General features: G+C 40.1%; 1 protein-coding gene across 2 annotated transcripts in view; it reads right to left on the bottom strand.

Moving 5' to 3' along the window:
* Positions 1 to 20,613, bottom strand: part of DCLK1 (doublecortin like kinase 1) — a gene marked incomplete at both ends in the record, with an annotated part of 221,169 nt that overhangs the window by 107,391 nt on the left and 93,165 nt on the right. For both annotated transcript variants that reach the window (XM_084201297.1, XM_084201298.1), the window contains one exon: positions 3,000 to 3,099. In XM_084201297.1, coding sequence (XP_084057423.1) covers positions 3,000 to 3,099 — 100 coding nt within the window. The remainder of the gene's footprint in view (positions 1 to 2,999; positions 3,100 to 20,613) is intronic.

Here is a 20,613-nt window from a genome sequence, read left to right as displayed (position 1 = left end):
AAAACAGTAAGAAGAGTTTACCACTGGCACAGAATGTCTTGGGAGGATACAGATTCTTCCCCATCACAGGCTTTAGAGGGGCTTGTTAGCCAAGTATGCCAGAAATTAAATGTGGAATGCTAATCCCACACTTAGATGAAGAGATTGATTCACTGACTTCTAGACTGGTTTTTCTAAATTTCTGATTCTATGGCTTTTAGAATAGAAGTGCTACCCAAAGGCAAGAGCAAGCCATGGGAGCAGGAGAAACAAGGATGACTAGAAATAATGCAAACTGATGAGATTTTAGATTTTTCCTTTCTGATAGGGTGGAATTAATCTCATCCTAAAAGCTTTCTAAGCAACTTTAAAACACACTGTAGGCAAGAACAGCTACACCAGGTATATAGATACCTTCAGAGAAGCAAACCAGACATTTCTGGAGCATAATTCATATGAACTGTTCAAAAGATCCACTTTCAACTGCGTCAACCAAACATCTACCATCTACTTTGTCAGTAAGTCTAAGGTTTTTTTTTCTGGGAAAGATATCTGCTGGGAATGGCTCAGTCCCAGGCAACTACCTACATGCAGCTATCTAGTGTTGGCTACAATGGATCCCAGTACAGGTGACTGGCTTCCCAACCCCCAACTTTGCCTCCTGCTCACCTCTAGTACCAGGAGTTCTGAACCCAGACCACAAAACAACCCTGATTAATTACAAATTTCTTCTCTTTACTTTTCTTTCCTGCCTTTAAATTTTGCTTTTCTTTAGTCCCTGCTGGAACACCTTCACTATTATTCTCATCATCTGGCCGAACCTGGAGGATACTGGAGGGATGTTGTGACAAGCCAGCAGAGTGTTGCTTCAAAATGCTTTTCAGGGAAGCAGAGACGGGTTTTACAAGCCCTGCACAGTTGGACAGCACTCCCTAATACTTGTAAATGCTCTTAGATTAACTATGAGTAATGCACAGACACGCACTCTGATCACACAAACTTCATCTGCCAAGTAAAACAAGTTAAAAGCTCCTTTTTTAAAAAAAAATTATTTTCTCTCCAACTCTCGCTCCTGGTCAGAGAAGGCTGACTAAATGCATATCAGTTGGTACCTCAGCTATTATCAGCAAGCAACCCAAACAACTTCTCTGATATCAAACCTCCTAAAAAAGAGAGAGCAAAGCTGATGTACACTTCTCAAAGGAATTAGAGATAGTCTGATTTTCTCATCTTTCTTCACTCCTGCAGTAAAAAAAGTCAATGTTCACTGAATAGAATGTTCACCTGATAGAAAAGCAAACACTACAACAAATAGCTAAAGGTGTGTTTTCAGCACAGATTTTAAGGATTTGACTTTTGTTGAGATCAGTACAAAATGGCTTTAAGCACCAAAGTTTCAGAAAAAGATACTGTTTACTCAAAGAGATGTTAATATGTCAGACAAACAAAGACTAAGCAGAGTCAGGCTGTGTCTCTACTTTGGCACTAGACCTCCAAAAACCAGCTACATACTTCCAAAAGGGATTGAAACAAATCTGTTGTCAGCATTTCTTGAGTCTTTGCTGGAAAAACTGCCACAGAGTTCACTGTGAGAAGACACTGGGCAGCCACAGCGTCATCCTTCAGATGAGAGAAGCAAGTGAATCCAGACAACACAGTCAACTATACAGGTGTCCTCTCCTTAAAGGCAAGGACATCCATTCTGAGCACAAAGCCACCTGGGAAACTCCTCTGCTGGTCAAATGTCCCCCTCACCTTTCTAATTCCCATTCCAAAAATAGCTACTCTTTCACCATTGGTACCTTTTGCCTTAGAGTCAACGACAGCAACTTCATTGCTGCAAAGTGCAGATCTGGCGCTCTATTCTGATTTTTATTTCCATATTATAAGGTCCTCTAGAGAAATGCAGATGGTGTTCTTGCTTCTGTCAGTGCCTGACACAAAAGGTCATTGCTGTGCCCAGATGACACCTCCTTTTTCAGAGTCACCCTTCAACTCACAGAGTCAGGTCTGCGCAAGTTGCTGCCTTCTGCTCCTACACAGGCTAACGGAGCAATTTGTCTGGATCTGGGAAAACCAAGAGGCCCTCCAGCTTCACAGGTTAGTCAGCAAAATACAATTACACTATCTTGAACTGTGAGAACATAATTGCATCAAAAACCATGATCAAGTGGTGAAGCTAAACAGATACACACACAATGACTGTGAAGTGGTTACTGCTGTAATAAAATCTTGTCTGACAGATTCTTCAGCCAAGTGGCCTTTCAGACTTTTGATAGTTTAAAAAAATATTAGAGATCTTGATACCAACAGATTACAAAGATACCATGGAGGGAGAAAGAGTGTAGGAGCAATAAAAGTTTTGCTGTGTCTTGTTATGCACAAAAATAAATTCAATGTTGTTGACAGCTTTGTTTGTTTGCTTAAATGCACAAAGCCTATAGCTAGTTTTTTCTTCTTTTTGCTTACAACTGTGATTCCCAAGTCAGGAATATTCTTTGTAACAATAAAGGAATCTGAAAACAAAGCGTGTATTTTCCTTAGAGGATTACATACACTGATTGCATTACTGTATTAGTCAGCCTCTGAAAAACAGAGAACTCACTGAATTTTCTCAGATGACTTTGCCTGCATTTCCTGATTACATTTATCTTCCACATAGAATTGCATCTGTCTTTCTTTAACTAAATCTCAATGGTAGATACTGGGAGCCTAAGAAATTGTGATAAAGAAACAGAAAAAATTCAAAGTCAAAATATGAAAGGCCTTACCAAAAAAAGGAATTCCACCAAACATGACTTTTTACACAATATGTGAAATTCAGGCTGAAATAAAGTTTTATGCTGCAATAGGCAGACAGCTTTATTGTTGCTTTTAATTCTCTTATTTTCAGTATATTGAATTAAAATATTTCTTCTATTTCTGAAATCAACCCAGATGATACTACTTCAGTTTAATTAGCATGATATGGAAATCTGCCCTTTACTCTCATTGCAAACATTTAAAGAAATACATCTTACCACTTTCATCCAGCAAGAAATCATCCTGGTAACGGAACTTTTCTGGTCCACATGCAATAAAAATGTCGTCATCGCCAAAAAAATCCTGAAGGCACATCACCTGCAAGGAAAAAGGAAAGGAAGGCATTGTATGAAATACCTCACCATCAGAATTGTAACAATAAATCCCTCTTTGTCTCCATCTGCATGAAAATTCTTCACTTTTAATGGAATCAACAGGGCTTCATCTCCAGATAAATTTCAAAGCTGTTCTCTGACCATCTGCTACAAGTGAGAAACACTTTTATGGACACTGCAGGGAAAGATAAGACAAAAAGCCATAACTGTCAGATTTATTACATGATGCATCTGTGGGATGAGGTAAACGCCTTCTGTTTGTGCACAAGGTACCATTCAGCAGTTAGTGGGTAATTAATTTGCTTTTCAGTTCACATCTCCATCATTTGGCTGCAATGAAACAAGGTTACAGCTTTGTATGCAGATTGAAATGCAGTTATTTCATCAAAATCTCGGACAGGGAAACAAACTCATATGGGTGAACTAAGCCTCCTTCACAAAGTCTCCCTCTATACCAGAGTCAATGGGAAGTTCTCTTGGAAGGCACCAAGCTGAACAGTCAAGTCAGATGAGCTGGGACTAATTCTTCCAGTACTGAGTAAAAGGATATTCTCTTTCTACCCCATATATGGACAGTCAGGATTACATTGGTGTGCTTTCATGTCCCTACAGGAGATTCCAGAGACTTTATTGCAGACTTTCAGTATCTAAAGAGGGCTTGGAAGAAAGCGGGGACAGAATTTTTAGTAGGGCTTGTTCCAACAGGACAAGAGGGAATGGTTTTAAATAAAAAGAGGGTGGATATAAGGAGTTTTTTACAATAAGGATAGTGAAACCTGGGAACAGGCTGCCCAGAGAAGTGGTAGATTCTCCATCCTTGGAAACATTCTGAGTCAAGGGTTGGATGCAACTCTGAGCAACCTGATTTATTTGAAGATGTCCCTGCTCATGGCAGGGATGTTGGAACTAGGTGAGCTTTAAGTCCCTTCCAACCTAAATCTTTCTATTCTATGATTTCCTTACAACAGCTTTTAGTTATTTTACAAGGCACTGTTGAACTATTCAATCTTTGCAATCATATGGAATCATATTAAACAAAGAATCAGTGCCTTTTACCAAAAACTGACTTTGGACTTACTGATACATCTCTGACAAATTTTAAAAACAAATTAGATGTCATCTTTAAAACAAAAATACTTAATAATGTCTGTTCTCACTTTACATTTACAAGAAGATTCTAGAAAAGTAGGCTTACTTAAATATTTTTATATCAAGTTTTGCAATTAATGTTTGAACAGGCTAATTTCACAAATAGAGTTTCAAGTTTACAGTCTGCAAAGCAATACATCAACAGTCTGTAAAAATTGACAAAACAGTTGAGAACAGTCCAGCTCATCTAAACAAGCCCCCTCAGAAAAAGCATTTAAAGTCTACAAAAACACAAGTGAAAGAATTACCTAATGAGATTTTGCCAGATTTTGGCATGAAAAGTACCCCCATTTGAAGTAACTGGTGTCTAGGGGTTATAAAATTCATATCATCATTCCCAGAAACATGCCTGAAGGCTTTGACATCCACAACAGTTATGAGCCTCTATAGCAGAAATGTCATTAAGAGGAAAAAGAGATGGTAAATGTCGTGACTTGCTTGTAGAGTACTATTTGTAATTAAAACAATTTTAAAGGAAATCAGCAATAAATCATCAGCAAATAAAAAAAAAAAAAGGGGAAACTAAGAGAACAACAACTACAGTAAATAAATACCCAAAGAAGAACAAAGGTTCTTCCTAAATTATATTTTCCTTAAGCAATGCATGTACTTTTAAACTCAGATCCACCACAACCCTATTTCTATGACCACTGTCATCTTTACACTACACACTACCTGAACACCAACATCAAAAATGTAAATATTTGACAGAGCTTTATACCATGTTCCTACTCAGTTTATGTTCTATTAGCGTATCAGCCTCAGCAACATTTAAATAAACTCATCTGCTTCCCATCTTTCTTTTTTGTCCACAAGACATATCCTGCCTATCTTCCCACCCCATACTCCCACCAAACTTCAAACAGCTCTTCCCTTCAGTCAAGTTCCTCTAAAATTGCCACCTCTCCCACTGCATGTACAAAACTACTAATTTGCAGAATAACATTAAAAATCCTGTGACTTCCTTTTCGCTTCCCAAGGTTGACACACTTCTGAGGAGCAATAACTTTTACATTTGTCTTTATACCAAGCAGAGTATTTGAATCAAACCAGCAATAAGCAACTCTAGGCACAAAGTTGAGCTGCTTTGACAACAAACACGAATACAAATGAAATTCACATTTGAGAGAAAAAAAAATTATAGATTTAATAAAACCCAAAAATGCTTGGCTATGCCCAGTTAAGAGCGCTTCTTTGAAGCCTAAACAAGACATTAAAATTCAGGTAGCAACACTTCACCAGGCTCAACTACACCAATTTTTAAAGCATCTCAGGTTCAATCAGTGCAATTTAAATGCAAATAAGAAAGAAAATAGGATTAACACACAAAAAATAATTTGTGCTTAGATATCTTTGGTTTTTATTAAATTTTACACTTAAGATTTAAAGTGTTCTTATGCTTGCCTCTTTTCTCCTTGCCCTCAGTTCCAGACTCTGTATATAAAATTACAGCTTTTCTTGCCTCCTGAAATTTTAACAATTTTGGAATTATAATTCTAGCTCTTAGAAAGGTGATATCAAGATCATAATTTCCTTTCATATCTATCTTCTTCCAGAGTAACTTCTCTTAAGGCTTACAGTACCTTTTTATATTGCTATTGGAAGCCCTGAGATGTCCTTCACTGTCTGCATTTTCCATCCCTTCTGTCTCTGCATCCCTGGCCCTCTCTGCAAGTTCACACTCCTCAGCAGTTAAATTAAAAGGCATCTGACACATACACAGCACCCCCTTTCAAGCTTTTTTGGAGAGAAATCTGCAAACACTTTCTATTCACACCCAGTCATCAGCTAAGCAACAGGACCTGCTTTTTATTGCCCATTTTCACTTTTGGAGAAGACAGCTCCTAAAAAGTCAGAGTTTAGAAGATAAGAACTTTTCTGACCTAAGCTGGACCATACAAGTGTTTTAGAGGTCAGTGTGCTCAGTTGCATGCGATCAGCTTTAAAATTAGTCAGTTTTTAAATCAGCAAGTTACAAAGGCCTCCATTGGACTTTCTGTTGTTTGCAAGGCACAGAATCCGTCTTCTTTTTCACAAATAAGGTTTTGTTTCTCACAGGGGGAAACAAAGTCAATGCAGGAGCAGCCAAATGCACATCTTAAATAAAAAGAAAATGAAAAAATGCTGTCTGCCACACACACGGTACTAAATACTCTGCAACTCTTTTTAACAAAACCCATTCTGGAAAAGAGATGTTATTTAACATTAATGGTGTCTCTCTTACACTTTGTACACTTTTTTACACTAATCAATAACAGCTGCATTAGCAGGGGCCAGGGAGTGCTTGCATCCGCGCTGAGAAAGACAACAAGCAGCAGAAAGCAAAATTGCTCACTAGTATAGACTTTGGTTATAGGCAAGCCACAAAAATAAAATTGGCAGACCTGGCCACAACCATAAAAAACAGAGGCAGAAGATTTTGTCATGCCTGAAGTCCCCTAAGTTGTACACAGTGAAGCCTGGATTCCACACAAATCATCACTGCCCTAATAAATACCTCAAGACACCCACATACCCTTCCACGAGGAAGCGCAGATGTCTACCTTGAAAGACCCCCAAATTATTTTGTACCTCAGGAGCTGCTACAGTGCTTTGGCCCTCTAGTCAAAGCACCACAGCAGCTGTGTCCCCAGAACGGACTGAGGGAACCTGGATGGACCAGGCACCTACAGCTGCCAGGGAAGCTCAAAGCTGATCAGCAGAGCTGTCCCAGAAGGAGAACAGGGAGCAAGAGCAGCAAACTTGTCTTCCAGCCCAGCCTCACGAGTGGCTCTGCACCATGTACACTACACACCATAGGCACTTTGAAAAATGATCTTCACTTTTCCTTAGTTTAAGCAGGCAAGTATTTGGAGCCAAAGAGAAATCTCCTAACTACCACAGGGATTTTTTCCTTTGACTGGCCTGAAACATTGAAGTTCACCTCTCTGTAGATGGTCTCATTCTTATGGAGACCCTCCTTCTCATATACACAAAAGACATCAGAAACTGTGCTTCACATTGTGGAGTGCACATGGCCCAAAGTCAGCGGCTCGTAGAGCCAATACCTGGTTATAGTCCCTCACCAGTAAGAAAGGGCAGTCAGAAGTGGTTTGGAGGAGCTGCAGAGGGAGGGAGAAAGGGAAAGAACACGGGGAAAAAGAGGGAAAGGCAAAGGGAAGAGAGGGAGAGAAAGAAGAGGGAGGGAATCAAGGAGGGAGAGAGGGATGGGAAGAGTGATTGGATCAATCCTTTCAGTAAAAGCATGAAATGAAAGCTACAGATGCAATCCTCTTTTATAACTGCTGTATTCTGACTGCATTCAGGGACCTTTTAAATTTACATTTTCAAACACATCCACAAAAAAAACCCAAAAACACAGAACTAAATTCTTTGTGTATATCAGTCACAGCAAATTGAATACTTTTCTATTCTTTTAAAGCTGACTGCACATCAAGTTAATACTGAAACACTGATAGTTTTAAATAAAAAATATTCAGAAAACAAAATTTTCCAGTGCATTTAGGAACAGTTCATAGCACCAGCACATTACACCACAACCACCATGATTACTATCTCACTTCTTTGTTACAATTTCCATAGTGCTGGGTTCTTGGACAGAAAAGAAGGAGGGGGTGTTCTGTGTGTTTGTTTTCTTTTAATAACAACTTAATTTGACTTAAAGCTGAAAGCTGTTTTGGATGAGCAATGAGAAAACCTCGAGCTGGCATGTCCTCAGGCATCATGGCTATTGGAGAGCTGGAAAGAAAAGTGAGGACCAAGAAATGAGGTGCTTAAAGCAACAGAGATGCAGGAGGCTCTAAGGAAAAATCAAGTGATAAGTGGGTATAGGGTTTTATGAGAAGCAAAAGAGAAGTGAAGCATGGCAAAAGGAAAATATGAGGCATTAAGGAAGAAGGAGACATGGGCTGCCAGCCAGGAGCACACACAGAGGGTGACAGAGAGGTAATTGAGGCTAGTGAGGAAGGAACAGTGCAAAGGAGGGGCAGGCAGAGAGTCAGTGGCAATTGCCTTCCAGACTTCACCCCATGATCAACCAGATGGGAGGTTTTAAATCTGTTTTAAAGTAGCCATTTTGAACCTTAAACAATCTCACGTTGAGTTTGATTACCACTTCTCTGACCGAGAAAAAAGAGACTAAAAAATGTTTCATCCTTGGAGAAACCTCAGTGTTTAAATGACTCATGATTTTAGGACTCTGACTCATTAATTTTGTGTCAAGTTTTATGAGTTTTATTACAGAGCTGATTTTCATTTTCCTGCTACTTTTGGCTCACCCAGACTCAATGTTTAATTCTTAGGCAGGTCTCTTCAGTTATTCATGTCAAAGGAGCTCACTATACCTCTCCACTACCATTTTTCTTTTTTTCATTTTGCCTCTGGCTGATTTTTCAAGTTAAAAAAAATTTAAAGCCCCCCTTAAGACTCAATTTGATCTTTACTGATATTTTCCCTTAATTTTTCTCCTTAGCCTTTCCACTAACTACTACCGTTGCAGTATTTACCCACACTTTATCTATTGCTTCATGGAGGAATATCTTAGATACTGAATTTATCTCACTGACATCTATCCTGGGAGTCAGTAACAAGTCTCATGACAGCTATGAATATTCCTGAGAGCTTATAAATAATAGAATCACAAAATGGTTTGGGTTCCAAAGGATCTTGAAGTTCCTCTAGTCCTACCCCTGAGCAGGGACATCTTCCACTAGACCAGGTTGCTTAGAGCCCTGCCACTGGTCTTTTGTGGCACTCCCCTGCAGGTCTCAGGAAAGCAGAGTAGAGGGGGAAAAATCACTTCCCAATCCTAGCAGAAATGCAGTATCAGATGAGACCTCCTGTATTACTCCATTTATCTCCCAGCTTCTCTAATTAGCTCTCCCAGTGCTTCGTTCAGCTTTGTACCATACTGCTTATTGTGTATCTCTTCAGAATACAGACCAGTAAAACAATCAAGGGTTACTCACTCAGAAGGATGTCACAGCTTCAGGAAAATCAGAAATTAATCATTCCATACTGCGTTTTAGGTAATTTCTGTGAAATGAGAAATCCAACCATATTGATATGGCCTTTTGGGGAAGGGGAAGGAAAAACACTTGTTCTTTCTAAATGCATTTTGATAGCAACTCTTTTTATTTCTTCCCTTTCCTCAAGGAACCTCAGTCCCTCCCTTCTTTCTGAGGAAAAGGAATTATACCTCAGCTGGAATTCACAGACCATCGCATTTGAATATTTCCTTCAAGGTTAAGGCAAGTCTATTTCTCTTCCTTTTGGCTCAGGCTCTGAAGCTTTTATTCATAGCCTTTCACATTTATCTGTCATTACACACATGCCATTCCTGGAGAGCCAGTCACCTACAGAAAATTTAATTTATCATCAGTGTATATGCACTTCCTCTCTCAGCTTCTGATCCAAGTTCTCTCCTCAGGTGGTGGCTGAGCTGAAGCCATTGGGAAGTATCTGCTACACATTCCCGAAGTCAAACAGCACCAAATTCATTCTTTGCTGTTGGAGTGAAATCTCCATGGTGACAACTGCACTGTCAAGCTGTGAGAGCTTTTCAGTGAAGAAGAGCATTTTATCATGAGATTCTCATTACAAGAGTGCCCTCTGTAAATGAAGAGGAGATGGTGCCATGGGGGTTTCTGTAAATGAAGAGATGTTACTGCAGGGGCTCGAGCTGCTCTTTGCCAATTGGCCTGGCTGGCTGCATTGCAGATTAACCCCTCTGATTGGGTGTGTGGCCCCCCAAATAAGATGGACACGAGACACCATCATAGCTAAAAACACATGAATTTTCATCCTCAAAAGCAGCAGAAATAACTTGTTCTCCTGCTGGCTGACAGGAGCAGAGGGAAAGCAAGCCAGTATCCCTGTGACCTGGGGAGTCCTGCTTCACCTGCCTCATGCACACACTGTCCCCGCAGCTGTGTGCTGGTCAGGGCTGGCTCAGGACCCACCGCTCTTCATTTTGCTTCCTCTGCCACCAATACAGAGGTTTCTCTCCCTTTATGACTGCTGAAGATGTGGTATCAGTCTGCTTCTGCAAAGTGTTTATTTATCAGCATCCATTCTGTGAAATACACCACTCAGCCTGTATGATCCTCTATGATCTGAGACTTGGCAAAAAACTGACAGAAAAATCATCTACTTTCTTCAGTTAAAATACCTACTCAGTAAAATATTACTTTCTTGGTCAGTAAGGTATTTCATAAGGACGAGAAAACCTTTCCCTACTATACTTTATGCACTAATCTCAATATACTGTTTTACTTCACTAATTTACTCTTTTGGTTTGCACTAAATGATGGCACACCTAGAAAATCAGTTAACTTAATTAAGGTTTTTCAAATGTCCCAACACATTGCTGTTGAGAAACAAGTTCACTTTGTGACCTTAATCTTTTAAAATCCAGATAAAGACAGTAGAAAATTTGCAGTTCGAATGCATAGTAATTACTATACTTTGGCTCAAAACATTAGGTGAAACCTAAGTAATTTCTCTGTTAGACTCTAATTTAGTAAACAAGCCTCTTTGTTAGAGAAGTTGAGGAAAGCAACAGACACCTCATGGGCTTATGTGTGACTGCAATACTGAGAAGCATTGAGATTCAGGGAAGGTTTCTCCACAGGAACCACCAACATGGGCACTTGAGATTCCTCCTGTCAAAAACTGCTTCACAGCAGACAGGACAAGAGCCACGAGAATGGCTTTTGCACTGGAGAAGACTGAATCCTGCTAGTCACCATAAAATCCCACAGCAGATCAGCATGCTTATTATGGACAATTCAAACACCAGAACAAAGTTTGCACAGGAACAGAGAAGAAAAAAAACTCTCCTCACACATTTAAAATAAATTCATGTTAAATAGAGGATATTTCCTCGGGACTATCTGACATTGATAGGATGGCTGATTTAACAGCAGAAGATACAATTAATGGGCCAATGGAAAAATGGTTAAGGCTTGACAGCAGAATTCAACTAATCTGGATTATTTTTGTTCCTTCTGCCGCACTCATGCACTTGCCCTGAGCAGCTGCAATACAACACTACCCTTTAGTGGCCAGACACGCCAAGTGCCGACTCCAGCCGCCCGCCGGGCTTCTGTCTCCAAACAGGTGGCAACTATTTGCTAAAACACTGTATTCACACAACCCTAAGAAACAGGAAATTAATTTTACTCTAATTTCTGATCACTCAGCAAAATAAAACCTCCTTGACTTCAGGTGCTTGAATAAGGCCTTGTTAGAGGTACTAAAATAGTTCTGGAGGCTGACTTTCAGAAAGCATGTGTACAAGGGAAACAACTTACCCACTTTGAAAAGCTGGGTTTTGCTGAAAAAGATACCATGCCCCTGTGAACTTTTAATTTTTTACTATGAATGAATTCTTCTCTTAAATACTCAGAAAAACTAAGTACAGAATATGTTTTCCATGATTTAAGGAGCAAGGAATCCCAGTATGGCTAATATCCTCTTTGTCAAGATGGCATGTACTTTTACTTCATCATTCACATAACTGTACCCCTGCAACTGCACTTGCACAAAAGCAGCTGGTTTCAGAGTAGTCTCTTAGACTATCTTAAGCACTGGTTAGTGTGCTCTTCAAAAAGCAGTGACACTTGCAAGATCATTGGCTGAAGGAGGCCTTTGTACAAATTTCTTTCTTATAAAAGAAAACCCCACAATTTGAAGGTCATTCAGTAAAAAACCCAAACTGCTCTCCTATCACCAATTATGTTACAAGTGAAAATATTATTTTTTACCTCAGCCAGAATAAAACTACTTTCTAGAATACCGCTGCATATATATATATATTAAAAAAAAATAAATCCACAGCTTTGTTCTATTTGCTATGAACAGCAGAGCACCGGACTACTTTATCATGTCTGTGTTCAAAGTTTTTCAAATATGCAAAAACAACAAATTATGAATTTTCACTGTTCACCTTTCATGAAAAATTTTCACTGATGATCCTTCTAGTTGCTTCGAGCAGCTAAATGAGGAGGCAGAGACCACCTAGGTGAAACAAATTCATTCAAAAGAAAAATGCAGTCACGTGCCAATTTCTGAAAATTATAATTACAGTTTTGGAGATAACAAGAAAATACCTTTCAAGAGTACAGACAAAAATGTTTTTCAGGGCAAGCTTCTAGTGCTAGGTGAAATGAATCATTTTGCTCAGTCATGTTCACTGTGTTTAGCAAATACATTATACTGGCCCATCACCTGAAACAGGAATTAGGGGGCCTGCCACTTCTGAAGTAGTTTTATTGCATTTCATCCATAAATCTCAAAAATAAGATGCACACAATCAATGTTTCTCACAAACCTCTTTTTCAAAATACCTGCACATCAGTAAAGCCTTCTGATTGCAACTTCTCCCTGAAATCAATACAATTTTCCAACAAAAGGCACTCTCACCATTTTACCTGAAAGTGTACAACGCTGTTATTTTCATTTTCAAGTAAAAGATCTATCCATCTCGTGCTGTAAGGCAAGTATGAATCCTTGAATTAACTGTTAGAACAGAAGCATTTGATTAATTTTTAACCTCTGTCCACTATGTATTTTTCTAGAGGTCTGCTTATTTTTGTGAAGTGCTGCTCAGCAGGAAGTCATAAGCTGGGTCCTGCTCTGCTTGGCTGGCCAGATGCTGCTCTCTGCCTTCCCAGCTGGGAACTGTGGGAGCAAGCTGCAATCATTTTTTGAGACACTGGGAGATCACACAGCCTTCCCTTGGAGACTGCAGAAAGCACAGCTTCTCTGGGAATTAGTCCAAATAAAATTTACTGGCTGTCTGGACCAAAATCCAGATGGAAAGCTTTGATTGGTAATTTTGCTTTAGGTACTGCAATCCCTCTATAACAGATAGAACAGAAATTATATTCTATATATATATATCACTGACTGATAAATGAAAAGCTCAAAATTGTAGCCTACACACCATTATGAAAGCATCCAATTTAGAGACTACCATGACATTAGGTGGCATTCCAGGAGCAGTTTCCTGAAAGACCTCCAAAAAAAAGATTTTCTTTTGTCTTTCAATTCAGAGCCACCTGCCTCAGCACAGTTTTGTCCAATGTGGGAACATTTCTGGCGTTCTTGTCAGAGAGTGTACACTACAAAGTAGGTTGAAGCATGAAATTTGTAGGAGTGAATATCGGAACCAAACCCACCACACCTTGTGCCTGCAGCAGAACCAGATTTCAACCAAAAATTTCAAGTAGCAGATGGACTGTGCAAAAATATATATAGCTACCCAAATGCATTTAGAGATGAGTTATTCTCCCTTCTTTGAAAGCATTTTAACTCCAAAATCCCAGTGTATCACCTTAATATCCATGACACAATGTTCTCATGTTAGCTTGCTGACTAATGGTGGACTCTGGTGATAATGCCATAAGCTCCATTTCTTTCAGGCATAATCATTAATAAAATGCATGCAGGACAGCACTCCATCACTAACTGCCTGGAACATAAGTGAGATGTGTAATGGCTTCTGGCTGCACACACATGCTAACTTAAGGCTCAGCATGCCACACTGAAAAAAAAAGCGACATGGTTGAATTCTGAAAAAAAAAAAAAAAACAGGAAAAGGGAAAACAGATGTCAAGGTTTCAACAAGTCACTGCACACTGCAGCTGGAACCAGTACAAAAACAACGCAAGCCTGCTGATAATGTAGCATTTCATGTAACGATAAGGACAATAAAATAGCACAAAATGCAAAAGCTCAAACCTTCCTCAAATTCCAGAGGGTCAGTTGGGCTGAACAATAACAGTAATCCTTTCAATAACCAGATCAAATGATTCAACCATTAAAGCTCTTTATGCTCAAGAAAAGTGAAAATTGAGAGATTCCCCTTCTTCTAAGTGCAGAATGTGGACAATAAATCTAAAATCCAATCCAAACAGACATTCAGACGCACACTATCTCATTACCATCGCTCTTGAATCTATTTGGCAATAGTTTCCATTATTACAACAGATGTTAACAAGATGGATAGAGAGTATGTTAAATAAACATTAATATTAATATATAAGTGTCTCTGCAGCAAAGCCACTGTTCAAATTATTTATTTCCTCGAGAGCATTTCTTGGGAAATTAATCAGGGAATTTTTCTTGCTAATAACTATTAAAAATTCAAGGTATTTCCATTGACAAAGACTGTATCATTCAGAAAAAAACACTAAGCAATGTAAACATGGTCTACATGTGTAATCTGTACTCTGGTGAAGGGATTGTTGTAACAGCCATTTGCCCTGGGCTTTGGCTCCTTAGGACAGAGCAGCAGAGGTAGGAAATGTGCAGAGAGAGAATCCAACCTACAGAAATTTACAACGTGAAAGAGTTCAAAAGCTTAAGGATGAAGAAAGAGCAGACACAGGCAATAATCACAAAAACCTGGAATTTTAAGTCCAGCTCTGTGAAGAGACACCTTGGTCAGAACACTCTCCACATCACAGGCAGACTGGTTACAACTGTTGAGATTTCTCAGGCATGCTGGACATGGAGACTGCTTTCTCATGTAAGAGTTTCTTACTGGAACAGAGCCTGTTGCTGGTGAGTGCTTCAGTACAGCAAGTTCTGGGACATTACTAAATCCAGCAAGCAAAAAATAAGCAGAGTTTATAAATCCAGGAATATGACATGAACCATCAGGATTAGAGCTGACAAAAAAGAAAGCAAGCAAAAACCTCAGGCCAGCACTTGGAAAAAGGATTTTTAAAGTACTGCTACACACAGAGTCACAACTGATTTCTGAAAGATCTGAGAACTAAAAAGAAATCTGCTAAAATGTAATCAGTGTAAGTTTCAGATAAACCCCCGCCAGCAAAACATATAATAAGCTAATGTTACAATGAGAGTTTAAGAGCTTTCTCAAGCACATCTGAAAGTTCCAACATGATGGCATAGAAAAGAATTCCTTCAAAATCCCTTTTATTTTGCTAGAAATATTTTTTTTTATATTTAAGCTATGGTGAAAGGAGGTACTTTTATGAAAAATCAATATTCAGAGCCCTTAATTTTAAGACTAAAATTATTCCAATACACTGGCACTACATCTTCAAAACTACTTGTTGCCTAAGAAAACGTAAATGAAATGTTTTTGCTGACATATTACCCCTCCACATTCATCACTAACCTGACTGCTGTGTATTTATAGATTGCACAAGCCAAAAGCATTGCATTCACACTTAATTTAATCTGTGCACCCTTAGGTTGACTTATTTTAAGCTGTAGCATAGCTTAGAGGAAACATGTGGAGATGGAGTAAGTACCAAAGGAATTTGTTTTGATTATTTTTGACATAATAAGATATATCAAACTGACACCCTGATGCAGATGCACATCTCTGCTGGCAGTGCAGCATCACTCACATGCAAAATCCATATCAAAAATACCTGCCAGATGTGTTTGGAAATGTCATGCTATTTTACAAATATTCGAACACTTGACTCAAACCCAAAATGAAATCAAAAAGATGAAGCAGTCTATGCTTGAGAAGTGCAACCCCAAATAACTTGCTGAACTGGAGGTCCAGAAGCACAGCTAAGTTATTCATCTTACAAAACTTCATAATCTTTTGAATTGTATCCCCTGTGTTCTGATTCTACTACCTGTTATGAACTCAAACTTACTAGCCTTCAGCTACAAATCCTTTACTTCTAAGATCCTACATCTCATAGGGAATGATGTGATAAAGCAACATGAAAGAAGTCATATCACAAAATGTAGGAGAATTTAGCACATTTGCAATTTAGGAGGCTGCTAGGCACAGATAAGTTCTAAAGAAAAACACCATCACAGAAAATAGCACCGTGTTGGAAAGGGAAATTTGCACCAAAAGCAATTTCACCTGTGATAACACCTTGCAGTGTCTCTGAATTTTCTTTTCACTTACTGATGCTCTTCTGCAGCACAAAGGGCAAGACCCCCAGGACAGCCAATCTCCACACAGCACCCTACTTAATTTTTCACATCCAAAACAACCAGGAAATTAAGTTCTGTCCATATACCTCTCTCTACACATCTCATGTGTACCAATATAAACTGATCTAAAAATCCCAGGATCCATTTGTAGCTGCCAACATAATGAACCAAAAAATATCTGGTCCATAAGGGGAAAAAAAAACCAATTTAAAAAAGAAAAGAAAACAAAACAAAAAAAAAATACAAACCAAAGCAAACAACCAAACAACAAAAAAAACCCCACAAAACCAACTTTTTGGACAAATGTTCTTATCTCTTCTAATTTTTCTAATTTTAGGCATATCTGCGAAATGTCATAGGCTGAATCCTGAATCTCTCTCGTGTGCTTGCAGTTGGGTTCAGTGATGGTGGTTTGGGAGTTTTTGGGTGTTTTGTTAACTGAGAAATTGAGAGAAATAGGTTGCCAGCTCAGAAGAAAAGCAGTGGAAAAAGTATCCTGAACACCTGAGAGCATGGAGCCGTGGATACACTAAGTGTTAAAGCTGTATCATTAAAAATGAAACACTAAAAAAAAATTATCAAGTGAGGCAAAAGCAGAAAGAAGGAACTGAAGACACAGCCCACACAGTCACAGATGGTGACACACTCTGATGGGGATGGCAGCAATTATGAGCCAGTCTCAGTCCTGGGACTATGCAAGGAGTCCTTGAATGATATTCACAAACATTAGGCACATGACAGGGGATAAGCACTCTCATATTAATGGCAAGGCTCCAATTACTCCAACTGGTTTCTTTAGTATGGAAGTGATGTTAACTCCTTTTAGCAAGTGCAGGTAGTGCTTAAAAAAATATGAGAAGATTTTCTTTCTTAAAAGATAGTGCAGTAATAGCTTGATATTGGAATCCAAATTTTAAGTCTTTTTATTGCTTAAAGGAAAACCTGAAAAAGGGGAACGTGAACACAGAAAAATCACTTTCACAACCAAGCTTGCAGAGTGCTGCCACATGCTTTAAAACCATTCAAGGGCTCTCAGCATAGTTACCCTTCTCAATGCAAGTTAGGCATATGAGAAACATTTGGTTTATGTTAGCTACATAATTACAATTTTCTAGCAAATTTATAACAGGCAACAGATTCACTTAGCCAAAAATATCTCAAACACACGCTCTTACTTCAGTTTTCCCAATCATTTAAAACAAAGGTAACTCTATAATCCCCCAAGATACTTCCTTCCACCCCTGTGCATTTTTTCTAGAGGTACTTCCTTTGCATTTTGTTCAAGCCTTTGGTATCATCCTTCTTTACTGAAGCCAAAAGGGGCCATGCTAAGAAAAATGAACCTGAAAGCAGGCAAAATGCTTACTGCCTCTTTTAGAGCAGTAACCTGGTACAGAAATAACCCACAAGGACCCAGAATAAGCTCTCAGTAGAAGCCAAAGATTTTAGCACCACCAGCAGTGGATCTGTATAAGGCCAGAGATAGGATCCAGAAAGATGCATTATAGGTCTTTTTACTTGGCAATGTATGATTTGTGCATATTCTTTTTAAATAAAGATATATTAAATCATATTTCTTTTTACCTGCCATTACACACAGAAGGAATTTATTCACCAAAGTTGAATTCATTAATATTCTCTTTCTGCATAGAAAGAGATTTCAGAAAAGGTGGTTCAGAGGAGGAACACACCTTTAAGTGTTTTGAATAATTTTCAAAAGGTGCCTCATTGCTGACAGACATGATAGTTTACAGTGCCAATAAAAGCCTCTCGTTAACCTTTACAAATACATTTACTCAGCATCCCTAATTGTCCTAAGACTTCCCAAACCTGTGAATCAGCGTGGAAGAGTGACAAAGCAGAGACACAACACTGGAAGAGAGCACTAATAGAGATTTGTAAGACCTTGCCAAAGATCCTCCAGAGTACGTTAGAACTTGTTTCTGCAAACAGAAACTTGATCAAGTAATGTATTAATTCCTTTAAAGAAACCCAGAAGTTAATGGAAAAATATTCATGCAGGGAAAAGCCACCCACACTTGAATGGTACAATGACTCAACCAACTTAAGGGCTCAGGAGAACAGCAAGATCCGAGTCACTATCTGGGGCATCTTCTAAAATATCTCCTGTGCAAAGATTACCGTCTACCTTGCTGAATTCATCAGTGGCCATTTCAGGATGAATTCAGCACTAATGGCAGGCAGCAGCCCTGCTCTGCCTCTGAACCAGCCGTGAATATTCAGAGAAATTAATACTGCCTCCAAACGAGGCTAAACAATTCCCGGTCCGTCCGCAGCGGCTCCAGAGGTCTTCATTCGATTTTAACCACCCAGAGCAGACCCCAAACTCTCAGCAACGCGTGCCGAACTTGCTGGGATCGCCATCCCTTCGCCTTAGTTTAGCCGGCGTTAGAAGTCAGAGCTGTGGCACTGGAGCGCTGCGGGCAGGCGGAGCGGGCAGCGCGGTGCCGCTCGGAGGAGGAGGGGAGCCCGCACACACCTCGGGGAGCAGAGCGGGCAGCGCGGTGCCGCTCGGAGGAGGAGCGGAGCCCGCACACACCAGGGAGGGCTGCGGGGAGCGCGGTGCTGCTCGGAGGAGGAGCGGAGCCCGCACACACGGGGGAGCTGCGGGCAGTGCGGTGCCGCTCGGAGGAGGAGCGGAGCCCGCACACACGGGGGAGCTGCGGGCAGTGCGGTGCCGCTCGGAGGAGGAGCGGAGCCCGCACACACGGGGGAGCTGCGGGCAGTGCGGTGCCGCTCGGAGGAGGAGCGGAGCCCGCACACACGGGGGAGCTGCGGCCCCGCGCCCGCCCCGGCTCCGCCGCCCTCGGGGCTCCCGACTCCCGGGCACGGAGCTTTGCGGGGCGTCACCCGGCATCCGCAGATCCGACAGGCCTACGGGGCCAAACAGCGAATAAAGGGAAAGATAAAGGGGACATGAGGGTCATGAGTGACCTCTCCTACATCCTCAGTGAAGCTGCTATTGCTGAACTTTAAAACTGGTGATTTCTAGTTTTTCAAGAGTGAGAAGTCCAAGAGAAGGCTTTTCTCCCTTTCTGACACTTCAGGTGCATGAACTTAGCTTTTTGCCTATGGGCAATCACTCAAGCTTTTATTATTTTTTTCCCCCACTCATAGCATGAATTTATTCTTCACACTTTCTCACATTTTTTCTGAGCATCAGGGAGAAGATTTTAATGTGAGAGTGACTGAGCACTAGCACAGGGAGGTGTTAGAGTCTCCAGCCTCAGACACTAAAAAGCCATCTGGACACTAAAAAATCCTGGGCAGCCTGCTCTAGGTGACCCCACCTGAGCAGGGGAGTTGGTCCAGACCAGGCTCCAGGGGAACCTCCAGCAGTCTCTTCCAGCCTCAACAATTCTGTGATTTTTCTTTCCTTTAGCTCACTTTCTCCTGTTATCACCCTCCCACTCTTACTCTTTTTCCCATTAATATCTGCTGCCTCAATTGCCTTACTTGTTGTCTCACTTCTCACTCTTCACCTATTTTTTTGCTCTCAACTAGTAGAAGAATATTCTGCCTTTGTGAAGTAATTGGGGAGGGTACATGTTTGACAACTGGAGCTAACAATCAGTTCCTTCCTTTTCCATAGTGACATGGGACAAGGGCCACTACAGGAGAACATCATCACCATGGCCAGAGGACATCAATTCAAGTGTACCCACAATCAGACACACTTTACATAACAAGAAAATTGCATCATTTTTGCCAATGTAAGCATGCTTCCCTCTGACACAAGGGCTGCTTACATGCTGGAATTAAATGTATGCCTCATTTTTGAGACAGCATATATATTGTAACTACATTGCAAAATCAAGTTGAAATTTTTTTTCTTAAAATCCTGATTTTCAAACTAATTGTAAAGGGTCATAAAGAGACCTTACATAGGTTTAGAAGCCAAAACCATGACAGGAGTCACAGAAAATCCTTCAGAATAGCTCATTCCCTTAAAATGAAAATGGAACCAAAAACAACCCCAATGTAAGTCCCTTTCATTAACAAAACTGGAACAGAAGTAAATAACAGAACAGATTTTGTGTCCATATTTTCCAGAAACAAGTCTCACCCCCACCAATCCCTCTCAGTTCTGTCCTGTGAAAAAATCATCAGTAACTTTACTTGGACATCAAATTACAAAGCTACCTGTCCCGACTACCTGTCCCAGAGGCCAAACTATTCCTGACCATGCTCCTGAGGAAGAGGGGTAACTACTTCATCTAGCTGTGGAAACTTCAGCCAAACTCTGGAGGGAAGAAAAGGCAATTTTCCCTTCTGCATCACCTGCACCAGCAAGGGCATGTGGAATTCTTGAGGAAGAGCATCATCAGCTCAGGAAAGCTCTTCCCTGATTCAAAAAGTTGAAACACAGCATAAACAGAAGTTAGAA

The sequence above is a fragment of the Fringilla coelebs genome (genome assembly GCF_963513975.1).
Source record: "Fringilla coelebs genome assembly, chromosome: 2".
Taxonomy (NCBI): Eukaryota; Metazoa; Chordata; class Aves; order Passeriformes; family Fringillidae; genus Fringilla; species Fringilla coelebs.
The sequence above is the reverse complement of the archived record's forward strand: the minus strand, read 5'-3'. Positions and strand labels throughout refer to the sequence as shown.